General features: G+C 37.5%; 1 protein-coding gene and 1 pseudogene across 1 annotated transcript in view; one reads left to right on the top strand and one right to left on the bottom strand.

The window, feature by feature from the left end:
• Positions 1-3,315, top strand: part of LOC148692385 (uncharacterized) — a 48,823-nt gene extending 45,508 nt beyond the window's left edge. The window contains exon 2 of the mRNA XM_088680925.1: positions 3,010-3,315. Coding sequence (XP_088537051.1) covers positions 3,010-3,315 — 306 coding nt within the window. The remainder of the gene's footprint in view (positions 1-3,009) is intronic.
• An 11,809-nt stretch (positions 3,316-15,124) lies between these two features.
• Positions 15,125-18,259, bottom strand: part of LOC148692384 (uncharacterized) — a 59,012-nt pseudogene continuing 55,877 nt past the window's right edge.

Here is an 18,259-nt window from a genome sequence, read left to right as displayed (position 1 = left end):
TTCCTTATTTTGACTTAGCTTTCCTAATCTTTTCTTACCTAAGCTCTAGCTGCCAAAGAGGGTCCCTAATTAATTTAGAAAACTTAAATATAAGTTCTAGAATCCTTAATCCCAATCAAAGAGGGATGCCGCACCACCTTACCCTTTTCCTTTCCCTTGCCGTGCAAGGCATCCTCTTTCCCTTTGCTCTTGTCCTTGCCGCAACTTTCCTATCCTTTTCTCTCTTGGATTCTGATTTAATTACCCTTTTTCCTTGAGGATTTGGAGTGCAATTCTTTCCCAAAACATTTAGTTAATGCCTTACCCTTTCTTCCTTTAATTTACACATTATGCTGCACAAACAGGGGGGATATACATTGAACCCGGGGGCCATCATCCATCATACAGCCGCACCACCATTCCATAACACACCACAACCTAATTTCATACACAACCACCTTGTATCGCAGCCTTGCAAAGAAGAAGGAGGGGAAAATCCCTTGGAGTTATGCCTACCATTCAAACTTGGGATTGTTGGAATGTTGTTAGGTGTAATCTATCTTAGTTCTCAATGTTTAATTTAAGTTTTCTTTGTTTTTGTGAACATGAGAGGCTAAACTTGTTTTAGCTAGAGAAGACTTTGAAACCATGTTTATATATGCAACATGAGTTGATTAATTCTAGTTATAATTTTGTGAATCATGAATGCAATTTACTTAACTGTTTGATTCAGAACTTATTCTTGTATGTTGATTAAAGAGGCCTACTTAGTTTGCATGCATGAATTTGATGCTAGAATATAAGGGAATTTCACATAATCGTTACGAACTTATATTCACAAGTAGTGGAGGTCGCTGGTCACGATCGTGTTAAGTCAAATTCATGGCATAAGTATCATGATGTCATAGTTACGAATGCCTTGTCAATGCTTATGATTTTCACAAAGCTTAATGATCTTTGCCTGTGTCTCTATTATGCAGTTCATGTAGGGAACTTGGGAAGAATAATTTGGTTGTCGACGCGTTGTCCATCCAATTCAATGACTTAAGGAAAATATAAGGGTTAATTAGTGATGTTACGATCAATCTAGTGCATTGTCATACACGATTCAATGAAAAAGTAACTGGAAATCAATTCATGTTCATATATGTCATGTGTGGAGCAGGACCCTCTAGCTAGCTTATCACTCATCAATTCACCCCAAATTGCATTCCTTTACTTAGTTTCTACAATTAGTTTGTTTTTACTTTAAATTTGTCAAAAACCCATTCCCCTTTACTTTATGGTGTCAAATTAGCTAGAATCTGTCCTAGTTTGTGTTTTTGAGTGTTTTGAGTTATAATCAATTCAATTTTTTGTCCAAAGTAAGTCCTAGTGTCTGCTTTGAGTCTTTTTGGTTGTTTTGTGCTATTTTGAGTCTTTTTAGTTTGTTTTGAGTCATATAAGTCTAGTTAAGTGTCCTAGAGTCTAGTTTTCTGTTTTTAAGTTTAATTTTGTGTTTTCAAGTCAGTTTTAAGTAGATTAGCAATCCCTTATATTTCCCAGCCTAGAACGATCCCTACTTACATCTTTACTACAATTGTCAATAAGAGGGTTTAATTTGAGTGCTATTATACATCACATCAAATTTTTGGCGCTGTTGCTGGGGATTAGCAACTTTGCTAATCCCCCGTTTTTTCTTTTTGTTTCTTTTTCGTGTGTTTTTATTTTAGTTTCTAACTTTATTTTGTTTTCTTGTTTATAGGTACTAGTTTATGACTCGAAGTTCTCAACTGGTTCGTGGGCACATCTTTGACTTTGACGACGATTTTGAACAAACTTTGAGAAGGAAGAGGAAGGAGCCAGAACCTAATCCACCTAGTTCTAGCTTAGAATTTGAGTTTGAGGAGGAAGAAGAGGCCACGACTTAGGTGGAAGAAGAAGCACAAGTCATGGCAGCGGATAATCGAACAATCAAGGAACTTTCAGCCTCGGGATTGGACAATGCCACGCCCCTATGCATTCAATATCTTAGGGCAGCTCAAGACAAGACCGATGAGTTCGAATTGAAGTCTAGCTTGTTGCATCACATTCCAAAATACCATGGGCTGTCCATGGAGGATCCAAACAAGCACTTGAAGGAATTTGAAGTAGTGTGTTCAAGCATGACCCTAATCAACGTGGATGGCAACATTTTGAAGATGAAAGCTTCTTGGGAATTAGCACCTGGAACTATCATTTCTTGGGAAAGCATGAAAAGAGCATTCTTAGAGAAATTCTTCCCCACTTCAAGAGTCATTCTTTTGAGGAAGAAAATTAGTGGCATTCAACAAAACCAAGGAGAATCTTTTCCAGCGTATTATGAGCGTTTCAAGACTCTAGTTGTATCATGCCCTTAATATCAAATGAAAAAAAGAGCTTCTAATTCAATATTTCTATGAATGACTTCTTCCAATTGGGAGACAAATGCTAGATGCATCAGCGGGATGAGCTTTAGTTGACAAAACACTAATTGATGCCAAGACCTTAATTGCAAATCGAGCCTTGAATGCACAACAATATGAGGGAGTTAGACAAAGGGATATCCCACGGCAGCAACCACAAGTGAATGGGGTAAGTGCAATTTTTGAAATTCAATCTCAATTGGCTAATCTCATTGTTCTCATGTCACAGGTTGTTGATGGATCCAAAGTGCAAAAAGAAAGTGTATGTGGCGTGTGCACCATGCAAGGACACCTCTCTAAGCAATGCCTTCAATTGATTGAGAATGGAGGGTGGGAATCTGCCAAAGCTGTGGGTTTTCAAGGCCAAAATCAACCTAGACATGATCCATACGCCAACACTTAAAATCCAAGGTGGAGAGATCATCCAAACAGGAAGTGGATGGAGCCTCAACAACCTCAACAACAAGGAGGATTCCGTCCACCACCCCCTTGGATGTTTCCCAGGCCATACGCACCTACTCAACCCCAATCACAATTTGCCCAACCAAAAATAGGTTCGTCCATGGATAATGGTCAAATTGTTCAATTATTAACCACTTTGGCACAGGGAGTCCAAAATCAAACCCAAGCAATGCAAAATCAAGCCAAAAAGACAGATGAATTGGAGAAGCAAATGGGGCATATGGCGGAATTCATGGGCCAGTTTAGAGAGCAAGGCAAATTGCCTAGTTCAACCATTGTCAACCCGAATGGAGGATTTGAATCTGCCAAAGCCATCACACTAAGAAGTGGAAAAGAGGTTGGAACTAACCTAAGACCATCCAAATCAAGTCAAAAAGAAGATGAAAAGCTGGAATTCGAGGAAGAAGAACAAGATAAGGCCATGGCAAGGATTGGGCAATCCTTGCCGTAGCCTTCCAAAGACCCTAAACAGTCCACTCAGATAAGGTAAGTCCTAATTCCATTAATTCTAACCCTATAACACCCAATGCACCCTTTCCTCACAGGTTCATGCAATCCAAGAAGGAGGAAAGTGAAAAGGACATTCTGGACACTTTTAGGAAGGTGCAAGTCAACATTCCACTCCTTGATGCAATCAAACAAGTTCCAAAATATGCTAAATTCTTGAAGGAACTTTGCACCACAAAGAGGAAAATTTTGAACAAGGAGGTAGTAAGGGTAAGTGAGAATGTTTCAGCCGTTTTGCAATGAAAATTCCCCCCTGAATGCAAGGACCCAGAAAGCTTTAATATCCCTTGTGTTATTGGCATTACCAAATTTGAACATGCCATGTTAGACTTAGGTGCATCCATTAATGTCATGCCGTATTCAATTTATGCATCTATGAACTTAGGTGAGCTGAAAAATGATGGAGTGATTATTCAATTAGCCAATCGTTCTAATGCACATCCAAATGGAGTTTTGGAAGATGTTTTGGTGCCGGTTAATCATTTAATCTTTCCGGCGGATTTTTATGTGCTTGACATTGATAGGAGCATATTTATGCAACTTCGTTAGCTTGTTTTCTTGCATTGACATAGTTAGTTTCTATTTATTGTAGTGTTTTAAGCCATTTTCGTGTGTTTGTAGGTCCAATTGACAAAGTTGGCAAAAAAGAGCATTTTGGTTCATTTAAGAGCAGTTTTGGGCTTGGAATGGATAGCTTGCATATAGAGCAAGGTGGATGGATGAATTTGAAGTTAAAAGAGGTTAGGAACATGCTACAAATCTGGAAAAACAAGTTCAAGACAATGAAGATAAGCAAACAGCAAGAAACATGGAACATTATCCAAACAACCTTATCTTATCCAAACCTTATCCAACCTTATCTTATCTTATCCTATCCTAATCTTTTCCTACCTTAATTCCAGCTGCAATGAGGACTCATTTTTACATTAAATCACCTAAATATCAGGTTCTAGAAGCCCTATTTTTGTGCCCTAAGTTTATGCCACATGTAACCTTTCTAGAAGTTTTAGAATCTGCCACAGGGACCATTCCTTGTCCTCCCTGGAATCTGATTGAAAGTGTCCTTGTTCTTTGGTGATTTGGAGTCCTAATTCCTCTCTTTTTTAGCCCAATTTCGTACTTTCCCTTCACCCTATAAATACATGATGCCGCAGCACTCATAAGCACCACCCTCTACCACAATCTCACACCACACCTCAAGAGCTTAAATTCAGAAAATTCCCATTGCATCGCAGCAAGGAAGGAAGGAGGAGCCACCTGGAGCCGTGCTTGCCTTCAAGACGTTGGATTGTTAGAGCGTTTCTAGGTGTATTTTATCTTTGTTTTCAATGTTTAAATTTAATTATCTTTGTTTAATTGCAAACATGAGGAGCTAAACTCGTTTTAGCTAGAGGAGACTTTGAAAGCATGATTATATTTGCAATATGAATTGATTACCTCCAGTTATTGTTTCGTAAAACATGAATGGGATTTACTTATCTGTTTGATTGATAACTTATTCTTGTATGTTGATTAAAGGTGCACACTTAGTTTGCATGCATGAATTTGATGCTAAAATATAAGGGAATTTCACCTAATCGTTATGAACTTATATTTATAAGTAGTGGAGGTTGCTAGTCATGATTTTGTTAAGTAAATTCCTGGCAAGAGAGTATCATGCTTTTCATAATTACGAATGCCTTGTCAATGCTTATGATTTTCACAAAGCTTAATGATCTTTGATTGTATCTCTATTATGTTGTTCATGTAGGGAACTATTGAAGAATAATTTGGTTGCTGATGCATATTCCATCCAATTCAATGACTTAAGGAAAATCTGAGGCCTAATTAGTGTTGTTCACAATTAATCTGGGGCGTTAAGGTTTATTATTTAAAGGAATAATAGCTGGAAATTGATTTGTGTTGCATATGTGTCATGTGTGGAGAATGACACTCTAGCTAGCCATTCACCCATTTAAACACCCAATTTCATCCAAATTGTTTAGAGTCTTTAAATTTGTTAATTTTTACTTTAATTTCATCCAAATCAATTGATGTGAATATTCTAACATTCAAATTAAAACCCTATGATTGTAGTATATGAAAGTAGGGATCATTTTAGGTGAGGGGTTATAAGGGATGCTAATCTACTCTAAACTAACACAAAACTAAACTTAAAAACACTTAACTGGACTTATATGACTCAAAACAAACTAAAAAGACTCAAAACAGCACAAAACAATCAAATAGACTCAAACTAGACTTTAAAGGGTGATTTGGACGAATTCTAACTTAACTTTGACTCAAAACACTTAAAAACATAAATTTGGACAGATTCTAACTAAAATACACAACCAAGTAAAAGGGGATTGGATTTTGGACGAAATTAAAGTAAAGACAAGCATATTAAAGACTCTTAAACAACTTGGACGAAATTGGGTGAAATATGGGTGAATGGCTAGCTAGAGGGTCCTTCTCCACACATGACACACATGCATACAAATCGATTTCCAGTTATTATTCCTTTAAACCATGAATGACAATGCCCCAAGTTAACTGCATTGCTGATAGGAGCATATTCATGCGACTTAAATGGCTTGTTCTCGTGCATTTACGTTATGTTTCTCTCGTTATTTTAGTCCTTTATGCTTCTTTTGTGTGTTTTCAGGTTCTAAGGGCCTAGGGAGCAAGAAAGTGCATTTTGAGGCCATTTGGAGCATTTTTGGGCATGGATTGGATAGCTTATCCATGGAGCCAAGAGGATGGACGAATTTGAAGGCCTTGTATTCACTTTGGACATAAAACAAAGGGCCTAGCCCATTCTCTCTTATTCTCTCCCTTATAGCCATGCAAAGAACCATCCATTCCATCAAAAACAATCCATCAATTCACATGCAAAACCACCATTAACACACATGCACCCAAACAAAGCCAACCTAGCTAACCCTACATGCATTCTTTATTCACTCTTCATCATTGCATTCATTCTCCAAACACTTTCATTAATTAAAACACATTTGCACATCCACTCATTCTTTCCCCAAAGCCGTGCATTCCCAATCCCTTTCCAACATTTTACATGCATTTCCACCTTGGTCATGCTTTCCCATTTCATTATTCATTCACTTTGCATTCATTCAATCAACCCACATGCACTTTAATCATTCAAACATGTAGCCACATAATCATTCACCCTATCCATTCTTTGTCACAAAACAATGTCACATACACTCATCATCACACAACCTAGCTAACCCTACATGCATTATTTATTAACTCTTCATCATGCATCAACATTTTAAATCATCAAAAAAACCAACCCATGGTCGTGCATAATCTCTCATCATTTCAGCCACATTTCTAACTCACATGCATCACATTCATTTCCAAACAACAATCACTTCAAATGCCATGCATTCACATACATTTACACCACCAAAAACCCCTTTGCCGTGGGCTTTCAATGCCTTTCCAGCTTTCCCTTTTATTTTCCAGCTTTCATTCTTCATCATTGCAGCCATTCCACATGCAATTCTCCATCATTCCTCCACACAAACACCTTAAACAAACAGCCATATACATCTCCACTCCTCCTATAAATACCCTTGCATTCCCATCATTCAATTCACATCTCTCCATTTCTCACACCACAACACAAACACACACCATCTTCACATCCTGAAATTCCCTTCCTTGCCGTGGGTTTCTTTCCATTTTCTATCTTTCCCCATCCAATTCATTAACTTAAGGAGAACTTGACGGTTAATTTAAGCGGACCTAATTAACCCGGGGTGTTGAGTTTCATAATTTATCGAAAGACCAACTGAGAATCAATCTTGTATGCAAGTGTAACATGTATGGAGATGAACCCCTTAGCTAGCATTCATCCATAAATTTCATATTTACATTCTGTCTAGTTTATTAACTTGTTTCGTTATTTCAATTTTCGTAAAACCTCAATCCCCCTTTTGCTTTAATGTTCATTTTAGTTAGAATTCAATTTAGTTTGTGTTTTTAAAGCATTTTGAGTTTTTGGTTTGTCTTAGTGTTTTAAACTTTAATTTTGTATTCTTTGAGTCTAGTTTAGTGTTTTATATTACGTTTTTACGTTTTTGAGTCAGTTTCCAAGTGATTAACAATCCCTCCTAATCCCCGGTCCAGAACGATCCCTACTTGCACCTATACTACAATTGATAAAAAGAGGGTTTAATTTGTGTGCGTATAAAATTAACGCATCAATTGCACAACCAACCGTCAGATTTTCCTTATTTCATTGAATTGAATGAATACGCATTACAACCAAATTATCTTTCTCAAGTTCCCTATATGAAACGCATGATAGAGATACATATCAAAAGTCATTATATTCTATGAAAATCATAAGCATTGACAAGGCATTCATCACTATGAAACGCATGAGACTCCTACCAAGGATTCACTTAACACAATCATGACTAGTGACTTCCACTACTTGTGAATATAAGTTCATAGTGATCAGGTGAAATTCCCTTATATTTTAGCATCAAATTCATGCATGCAAACTAAGTAGGCCTCCTTAATCAACATACAAGAATAAGTTATCAATCAAGCAATTAAGTAAATTGCATTCACGATTTATGAAACAATAATTGGATGAAATCAATTCATATCACACATATGTTCATGGCTTTTAATTCGCAAAACAAAGACAATTAAATTTAAACATTGAAAACAAAGAATAGAATACACCTAGAAACGCTCCAACAATCCAACGTTTTTAATGGTAAGCACGGCACCCGGTGTGGCGGATGGTGTGGTGTGAATTTGTGGTAGATGGTCGTGGACTATGAGTGTTGCGGCATCATGTATTTATAGGGTGAAGGGAAGGCATGAAATTGGGCTGAAAATGAGAGAAATTAGGACTCCAAATCACCAAAGAACAACAACACTTTCAATCAGATTCCAAGGAGGACAAGGAATTGTCCTTGTGACAGATTCTAGAACTTCTAGAAGGGTTACATGTGGCATAAACTTAGGGCACGAAAATAGGGCTTCTAGAACCTGATATTTAGGTGATTTAATGTGAAAAGGAGTCATCTTTGAAGCTAGAATTAAGGTAGGAAAAGATTAGGATAGGATAAGATAAGATAAGGTTGGATAAGGTTTGGATAAGATAAGGTAATTTGGATAATATTCCTTCTTTGTAGCTGATTCCTTATCTTCGAAGTCTTCAATTTAATTCTTCCAGATGTTAATCACATTCCTAGCCTCTCTTGATCTCCAAATTCGTCAATCCACCTTGCTCCATGCATGTGCAATCCATTCCAAGCCCCAAACTGCTCTGATATGCTCCAAATTGCACTTTCTTGAAAACTTTGTCAATCGAACCTGAAAACACACGAAAATAGCTTAAAACACTCTAACAAGTAGAAGTTAGCTATGTAAATGCAAGAAAACAAGCTAACTAAGTCGCATAAATATGCTCCTATCAAATTCCCCCACACTTGGCTTTTGCTAGTCCCCGAGCAAAAGAAAACAAACAAAACATATCCTAGTCCTTCCAATATTTACCTTAGGGATTTCCAATGCAACATGACATGTTAAAAATCACTACTCACATAGATTTTAGCTATCATTATTCTTGAGCATACACTTAACCGTAGTCACCACTTACTAGTTCGCATTTAATCAATTAAAACAACATTTTGAATGTAGTAACATGCCTTAGAGAATCCCTCAATCCCTCAATTCCTCACTGAATACACTCCCTACACTAGGTATATGTGAGAAGATTGATGTAAACATGTAGAATAATACTCACATATGTATAATCAAAGAGGGCACTTTCTGGAATTATTAACATGTATATATATGATCTCAAGAATGGAATGCCACTACTTAGACGTGAGAACTAGGGATACCATATGTTTGTAGCAATTTTAAACTCCACATATGAAAACATATAACAATCAAGATCGAAGTCTAAGGGTTGTAACGGGGCTAAGGTATTGGCTAACAAAGAAAGGTAAGGATAAACACAAGTTCTTAAAGTGATAGTGAGCAAAGTAATGAAAAAAACACTTAGAATTCACTTTTGAATGCAGAAACCAACTTGAAACACGAAAGGAAGATTCACACATCACTTAGGGCTAGATTCAAACTTTTGGACCCTTTCTTCAACAACCAATACTTGTGAGTTCATTCTCACTTATTTTCAACTCTTTTTTCTTTCTTTTCTTCAACTTTTTCTTCTTCTTTTTTTATTTTTAACATTTTTTTTTCTGTGCTCTATTCTTCTTCTTTGGCACATAAATCAGACATCCTCCTAGATTTCCATGAAAATCCTTCCCCCACACTTGGTTTTTTTGCAATTTTTAGGTCAAAAGGAATTCCCTCTAAGTCATGCTTTACTATCCTTTAAGAATAAGTGTATGGATAGTCCTATTCTAGGTCTAGGTAAGGATAAGGTGGTTAACAAAGAAAATAGGCTAAATAAGGCTCAAAGGGGTTAAACCTACAATACATATTGATAGGAGCATATTTATGTGACTTAATTAGCTTGTTTCCTTGCATTTACTTAATTAGTTCTTAGTTATTTTAGTATTTTAAGCTATTTTCATGTGTTTGTAGGTCCATAGGCCTTATGAAGCAATAAGGTGCATTTTGGAGCCTCTGGGAGCAAAATTGGGCTTGGAATGGATAGCATGTGCTTGGAACAAAAGGAATGGACGAAATTGAAGACTTGAAAATGTTAGGATTCCTAATAAAAGAAGGATTCCTATTCAAATGAGAATTCTTACTTGAAGTAGGAAAGCTAAGCCAAGGTTTCCTATTTTGGTTTGACCTTTCCTAATCCTAAATGTCCCTAAGTTTGAGCAACATTGAAGGTCTCCTATGCATTCTAGGACACAAACCAAAGGTTCCTTGAACCATTCTAGCCCTTGTCGCACCACCTTTCCTTTTCCCCTTCCATTCTCCTTCCTTGCCGCACAAGGGAGACCTTCCCTTTCCCATTTTCTGCACCAAATCACATTCCCTTTTTAATTTAAGACCTTTCCTCTTTCCCTTTGCCACACCCTGTATTCCCTTTCCTTTTAATTTCTGACTTTGATTTAGTCTTTTTCCTAGTGGTTTTAGAATAAAAATCCTTTTGACATTAATAAAACTTTATTTCCTTTTCTCATTTAATTTCTGCTGCACCTTTACCTTATTTCCCTAGGGTTTTAGATACTTGGCTATTTTAATAAACCTTGGCCGCACCCTTTGGGGATCCATCACGCCATACACCATCTCTACACACTTCTAATTCATCCCACTACTCTGCCGCACCCTACACTAATTCTCCACCATTCCCATACATTCATACCTTCAACCACACATACACACACGATCCCTCTACTTTGCCGTACGCCCTTACCAACCCAAATCTATTCTTAACCCAAAAACACATCCAAAATCATCCCTTAACCTCTGTTCCGCAGCAAGGAGAAGAAGAGAGAGGAGCTTGAACGTGTAAGGCATTCAAGTTGATTCGCTAGGTGTTTTAGGTGTAATCAATCTTTTGTTTCTTTTGCTGTGAACATGAAAGGCTAAACTTGTTTTAGCTAGGGGAGACTTTGAAGCCATGATTTTATATGCAATATGAATTGATTAAATGCAGTTATGAATTTGGAATCGTGAATGCAATTTGCTTAACTGTTTTATTCAGAACTTATTCTTGTATGTCGATTAAGGGTGCACACTTAGTTTGCATGCATGAATTTGATTCTAGAATATAAGGGAATTTCACATAATCGTTAGGAACTTATATTCACAAGTAGTGAAGGTTGCTAGTCATGATCGCGTTAAGTTAAATTCCTGGCATGAGTATCATAATGTTATAGTTACGAATGCTTTGTCAATACTTATGATTTTCACAGAACGTAATGATCTTTAATTGTATCTCTATTATGATGTCATGTAGGGAACTTTTGAGGAATACTTTGGGTTGTCGAATGATGTCATCCAATCCAATAACTAAAGGAAATTCTGAGGGTTAATTAATGATTGACACGGTTAATCTGAGGCATTGTCATTCATAATTCAACAAAAGAGTAACTAGAAATCGATTCATGTTCATATAAGTTATGTGTGGATAAGGAACCTCTAGCTAAGCCCACAAACCATCCAGAAATCCAAATTCGTACCAAACTTTGTCTAGTTTCTGTCTTCTTTTAGTTCAAATTCGTCAAAACCAAAACCCCCCTTTGTTTTAAGTGTCAATTAGGTTAGAATCTGTGTTATTTTGTGTTTTTGAGTGTCTTGAGTCATAATTAAATCAATTTTCATTCAAAGTCAATCCTAGTGTCTAGTTTGAGTCAATTTGATTGTTTGAAGCTGTTTTGAGTCTTTTAAGGTTGTTTCAGTTATATAACCTTAGTTAGAGTTTTAGAGTCTAATTTTTATGTTTTTAAGTCAGTTTAGTTTAGATTTGCAATCCCTCTTAATCCCCGATTTAGAACGATCCCTACTTATACACATACTACAATTATCAAAAGTGGGTTTTAATTTGTTTGCTTGTTTTACATCGCATCAAATTTTTGGCACCGTTGCTAGGGATTAGAACCTTTGCTAATCCCCGTTCTCTCTTTTTGTTTTATTTTCGTGTGTTTTGTTTTGTTTTAGTTTCTGATTCTATTTTATTTTCTTGTTTCAGGTAGTAGTTTATGACTCGTAATTCTCAGTCCATTCCTGAGAGCGTCCTTGACTTTGACGACGATTTTGAACGGACTTTGAGAAGGATGAGGAATCAGCAAGAGATCAATCCACTTAACCCTGAGCTTGAGCTTGAAGAAGAAGTTGTAGTCGAGGAAGAAAGGGAACCCATGGTAGAAAGGGTTGTTATGGAACAACCAATCATGGCGGCCGATAATCGAACAATCAAGGAACTCTTGGCCTCGGGATTGGATAATGCCGTGCCCTTATGCAGTCAATATCCAAGGGCGGCCCAAGATAAGACTGACGAGTTCGACTTAAAGTCTAGCCTATTGTACCATATTCCTAAGTTGCATGGGCTGTCCATGGAAGATCCTAATAAACATTTGAAGGAGTTTGAGGTTGTTTGTTCAAGCATGACCCTTGTGAATGTTGATGGGAGCATTTTGAAAATGAAGGCTTTTCCCTTTTCTCTCATGGAAAAGGCCAAGGATTGGTTATATGAATTAGCTCCCGAAACTGTCACATCTTAGGAGAGCATGAAACGGGCGTTCTTGGAGAAGTTTTTCCCAACTTCTCGAGTCATTCTTCTACGCAAAAGGATTAGTGGTATTCAGCAAAATCAAGGAGAATCCTTCCCTGCGTACTATGAACGTTTTAAAAGGTCTTGTTGCTTCATGTCCTCAACACCAAATGAAGGAAGAATTGCTCATTCAATACTTTTACGAAGGACTTCTTCCTATTGAACGCCAAATGTTAGATGCCTTAGCGGGAGGTGTATTGGTTGATAAGACACCCATGGCAGCCAAGTAAATGAAGGAGTTGGGTAGAAAGACCTCCCACGACAGCAAGTAAATAAGGTAAGTTTTGTTTCCGATTTGCAATCTTAAATAACTAACCTTACTTTTATGTTTTCACAGTTTATGGAAGGATGCAAAACGCAAGGAATTTCCCCAAGTGTGTGTGGCGTATGCTCTATTCAAGGCCACTGATGCGAGTTTTATACGCGCACAAATTAAACCCTCTTTTTGTCAAATTGTAGTATAGGTGCAAGTAGGGATCGTTCTGGACCGGGGATTAGGAGGGATTGTTAATCTCTTGGAAACTGACTTAAAAACGTAAAAACAATATAAAACACTAAACTAGACTCAAAGAATTCAAAAATACTTTAAAACATAAACTAAACAGATTCTAACAAGTTCAAAAGACTCAAAACTCTTAAAAACACAAACTAAATTGATTTCTAACTAATTTGACATTAAAGTAAAGGGGGATTTAGGTTTTGACAAAATTAAACTAAATGAACAAATTGCAATTAAAATAGAATGTAAATATGAATGTGAATAAAATATGGATGATGGAATAGCCAAGGGGTTCTTCTCCACACATGTTACACTTGCATACAAGATTGATTCTCAGTTGGTCTTTCGATAAATTATGAAACTCAATGCTCCAAGTTAATTAGGTCCGCTTAAATTAACTTTCAGATTTCCCTAGATTCGTTGGATTGAATGGAATACGCATTACAACCAAATTATTCTTAATCAAAGTCCCTAACTATGGAATACGCATGATAGAGACATTCAACAAAGATCATTAAGTTCAACGGAAATCATAAACATCGACGAGGCATTCGTTACTATGGAATACGCATGAAACTTATGCCAAGAATTCGTTTAACGCGATTGTTTATAAGCAACCTCCACTACTTGTGAATATAAGTTCATTACGATTAGGTGAAATTCACTTATATTCTAGCGTCATATTTATGCATGAAAATTAAGCGCGCATTCTTAATAAACATTCATAAATAAGTTATCAATCAAACGGTTAAACAAATTGAATCCACAACTTATTAAATTCCAACCAAAAGTAATCAATTCATAATGCATGCATAAACATGTATTTTGAATCACCCCCTAGCTAAAGGGGGTTTAGTTCCTCATAACTTTGAAATCAAAGAAACACCTAAACATTCCAACAACTCAAACTTGAATTGTATGAACGTTTAGGCACTCTTCTCTTCCATTCCTCATACGTACAAAACAAAGAGAATTAAATTTAAACTTTGAAATCAAAGAAACACCTAAACATTCCAACAACTCACACTTGAATTGTATGAACGTTTAGGCCCTCTTATCTTCCTCGTTGTTGTAGCACAAGGTCTAAGGTGAGGTTTGGGGGATTATGGAAATGGATGAGGAGTGGTGTTTGGATTATAAGGGAATGGATGGGAAGCTCACGGCTAGGGAAGGGAGAATGTGTTTGTAATGTGTTGTGTATGAAATGAGATGTCCATGAATGAATGAATGCAAGGGTATTTATAGGAGTAGTGGAGGGAACATATGGCTATGTCATTTGTAGGTGAAGTAGGTGGATGTTGTAGGTGAAGTAGGTGGATGTTGTAGGTGAAGTACATGTGTTTAAATGGTTGAAATGTGTAGATGATTATGAGTGATAAGTGATAAGTGTATGATATGTTAAGTGATAAGTGAATGATTATGATAAGTGATAAATGAATGTATGATATGATAAGTGGTGAATGATATGTGGTGAATGATAAGTGGTAGTGTAAAATAGGGAACAAAGCCCTTCCTTGCATGGCAAGGAAGGGAGACACAAGGAAACACACGACAATGTCCTAAGGTTGCTAGGAATGTTGTTTTTGTGTTCTAAAATGCGTAGGAGTTTTCAATGATGCTCAAACATGAGGTCTTTTTAGGATTTAACTTTCCTACTTCAAGTCTTCAATTTCGTCCATCCTTTTGGCTCCAAGCATATGATATCCATTCCAATCTCTAATTTGCTCCAAAAGGCTCCAAAAGGCATCCTTTTGCATACTTTGCCCTTAGAACCTGAAAACACACAAAAGAAGCATAAAGAACTAAAATAACTAAAGAAACAAAACGTAAATGTACGAGAACAAGCCATTTAAGTCGCATAAATATGCTCCTATCAGCCACCCATCTGAGAAGTGTCCTCAATTGATTGACAATGGTGGATGGGAAAGTGCAAACGTCATTGGCTACCAAGGCCCGAATAGCCCCGATATGATCTATATGCTAACACTTACAATCCGGGATGGCGTGATCACCCAAATTTCAAATGGAAGGAGTCTCAACAACCTCAAGGAATTCAGCCCCTACCCCTTGGGATACACCCAAGGCCCTATGCACCAACTCAACCTCAACCACAACCTGCCCAAACCAATTCAGGTACATCCATGGATAATGATCAAATTGTTCAATTACTAACCTCTTTGGTGCAGGGGCAGCAAAATCAAAACAAAACAATGCTCAATCAAGCTAAGGAGGTGGATGAGTTGAAGAAACAAATGGGCCAAATGGTGGAGTTTATGGGGCAATTCAAAGAGGAAGGCAAACTGCCTAGCACAACCATTGTGAATCCAAGGGGAGGATTTGAATCCGCCAAGGCCATTACGTTGAGAAGTGGAAAGGAAGTTGGAACGGACCCCCAAGCATCAAAATTTGCCCAAACGGAAAACGAGAAGTTGCAACAAGAGAAGGATGTCCAACATACACCCACGACAAGGAAGAAAACAACCTTGCTGTGCACTCCTAGCACCCCTAAATCGTCCACCACAGGTAAGTTGGGTTCAAATTGTGTTAATTTTAACCCTATTCCACCTGATGCACCATTTTCTCCCAGATTTATGCAAACAAAGAAGGAGGAAAACGACAAGCACATTCTGGACACTTTTAGGAAAGTGCAAGTGAACATCCCACTCCTTAAAGCAATCAAACAAGTCCCAAAGTATGCCAAGTTCTTGAAGGAGCTGTGCACAACCAAAAGGAGAATGTTGAACAAGGAGGTAGTAAGGGTGAGTGAGAATGTGTCCGTTATTTTGCAACGCAAACTGCCACCTAAGTGTAAAGACCCAGGTAGCTTTACTATCCCTTGTGTTATTGGAATTACCAAGTTCGAACATGCCATGTTAGACTTAGGTGCATCAATAAATGCCATGCCCTAGTCCATTTATGCATCCATGAACTTAGGTGAGCTGAAAAATGATGGCGTAATTATTCAATTAGCTGATAGATATAATGCCTACCCAAAGGGAGTTTTAGAGGATGTTTTGGTGCAAGTCAATCACTTGATCTTCCCGGCTGATTTTTATGTTCTTGAGATGGGGGATTCGGCCCACTCTTCCCCATTGCCCATCTTACTTGGCCGACCATTCATGAAGACGGCTCGAACCAAGATTGACGTGTTCACAAGGACAGTGACCATGGAGTTTGATGGCGACATTATAAACTTTCAAATTACAGATGCCATAAGGTACCCTAGTGATGATTATTCCTGCTTTTCAATTGATATTGTTGATTCATTGGCGTAGGCACATCTTGAACAATTACATGATGATGCACTTGAAACGGCCCTTCTAAATGGAATGGAGTCCAAAAACTATACGGCAGCAAGCACACAACCCATGACCACCATGAAGAAGACCTTGTTGTGCATCCTAGTGAGGAAGTGGTCGAGATGGTTGCTACCCTTGAGTCACTACCACTACAATTTGGTAAGTTTCCAATCCCAATTTCCAATTTAGTTTCTACTAATAAGTTACTTCCCTCAATGGTGCAGCCACTTTCCCTAGAACTCAAACCATTACCAAGTCACTTAAAGTATGTCTTCTTGGGAGATAATGAGACATTTCCCGTCATCATCTCAAGCATACTCACACCACAAGAAGATGACAGATTGGTGAGGGTGTTATAGGAGCACAAACTGCAATTGGATGGACCTTGGCTGACATTAAGGGAATATGTCCTACCACTTGCATGCACCGCATACTTCTAGAGGAGGGGGCTAAACCATCTCGAGAGGCTCAACACCGACTCAACCCTCCTATGATGGAAGTTGTGAAGAAGGAGATAATCAAGTTACTTAATTGTGGAGTGATCTATCCCATCTCTGATAGCCATTAGCTTTCGCCGGTCCAAGTTGTTCCTAAGAAATCTAGAGTGACGGTTGTGAAAAATGAAGAGAACGAGCTTATGCCCACCCGAATCCAAACCGGTTGGCGAGTGTGCATCAATCATAGGAAGATCAACTCCACAACAAGGAATGATCACTTTCTTTTGCTGTTTCTGGACCAAATGTTAGAAAGGTTAGCCGGTCATGTGTTTTATTGTTTTCTTGATGGATATTATGGGTATAATCAGATTGTTATCGTGCCGGATGACCAAGAAAAGACCACAATCACGTGCCCCTTTGGTACGTTTGCCTATCAACGCATGCCATTCGGTCTATGCAATGCTCCTGCCACGTTTCAAAGGTGTATGGTTAGTATATTCTCTAATTATGTTGAAAAGATTATTGAGATATTCATGGATGATTTTAGTGTGTTTGGTGATTCATTTGATGATTGCTTGGATAATCTCACTTTAATCTTGAAACGTTGCATTGAAATAAACCTTGTGTTAAATTGGGAGAAATGTCATTTTATGGTTCAACAAGGTATTGTTTTGGGTCACATAATCTCTGAAAAAGGCATTGAGGTTGATAAGTCTAAAATGGATCTTGTGCGTTACTTACCCTCTCCTAATTCGGTTAAAGAGGTACGTTATTTTCTTGGCCACGCAGAGTTTTATAGGCGATTCATCAAGGATTTTTCTAAGATTGCACAACCCCTATGCCGATTGCTTTAAAAGGAAGTGGCTTTTGAGTTCAATTAGCAATGTGAAACGGCATTCAAACCTCTCAAGGAATCACTAACCTCGGCCTCCATCATCACTTCACTAGATTGGAGCCTTTCTTTCAAGCTCATTGATGCGAGATTTACTTGACACTCAAATTAAACCCTCGTTTGACAATTGTAGTAGAATGGATAAGTGAGGGATCGTTCTAGACCGGGGATTAGGAGGGCTTGCTAAAACCTTCTAAATTGACTTAAAAACATAAAAACTAAATTAAAATACTCTTAACAAGACTACTATGACTCAGAAAGGCTTTGAAAAACTCAAATTGTCTAAAACAATGAAATTGACTCAAATAGAAGCTAGAACTTGATTTAGACGAATTTGCAATTGTTTATGACTCCACAAGCTTAAAGATACAAAAATAAAACAAATACGAATGATTAAGACTTAACAAAATAGGGGGGGGGGGAATTGTGGTTGGACGATATTAAATTAAAAAGACAGAATATAATTAAAGGCAAAATGTAAATATGAATGTGATAAAAAAAATATATGGATGATGGAATAGCCAAG

This window comes from Pyrus communis, chromosome 12 (assembly GCF_041283825.1).
Source record: "Pyrus communis isolate YQ-2024b chromosome 12, ASM4128382v1, whole genome shotgun sequence".
NCBI lineage: Eukaryota > Viridiplantae > Streptophyta > Magnoliopsida > Rosales > Rosaceae > Pyrus > Pyrus communis.
Note: the sequence above shows the minus strand (reverse complement) of the source record. Positions and strands in the feature narration are given on the sequence as shown.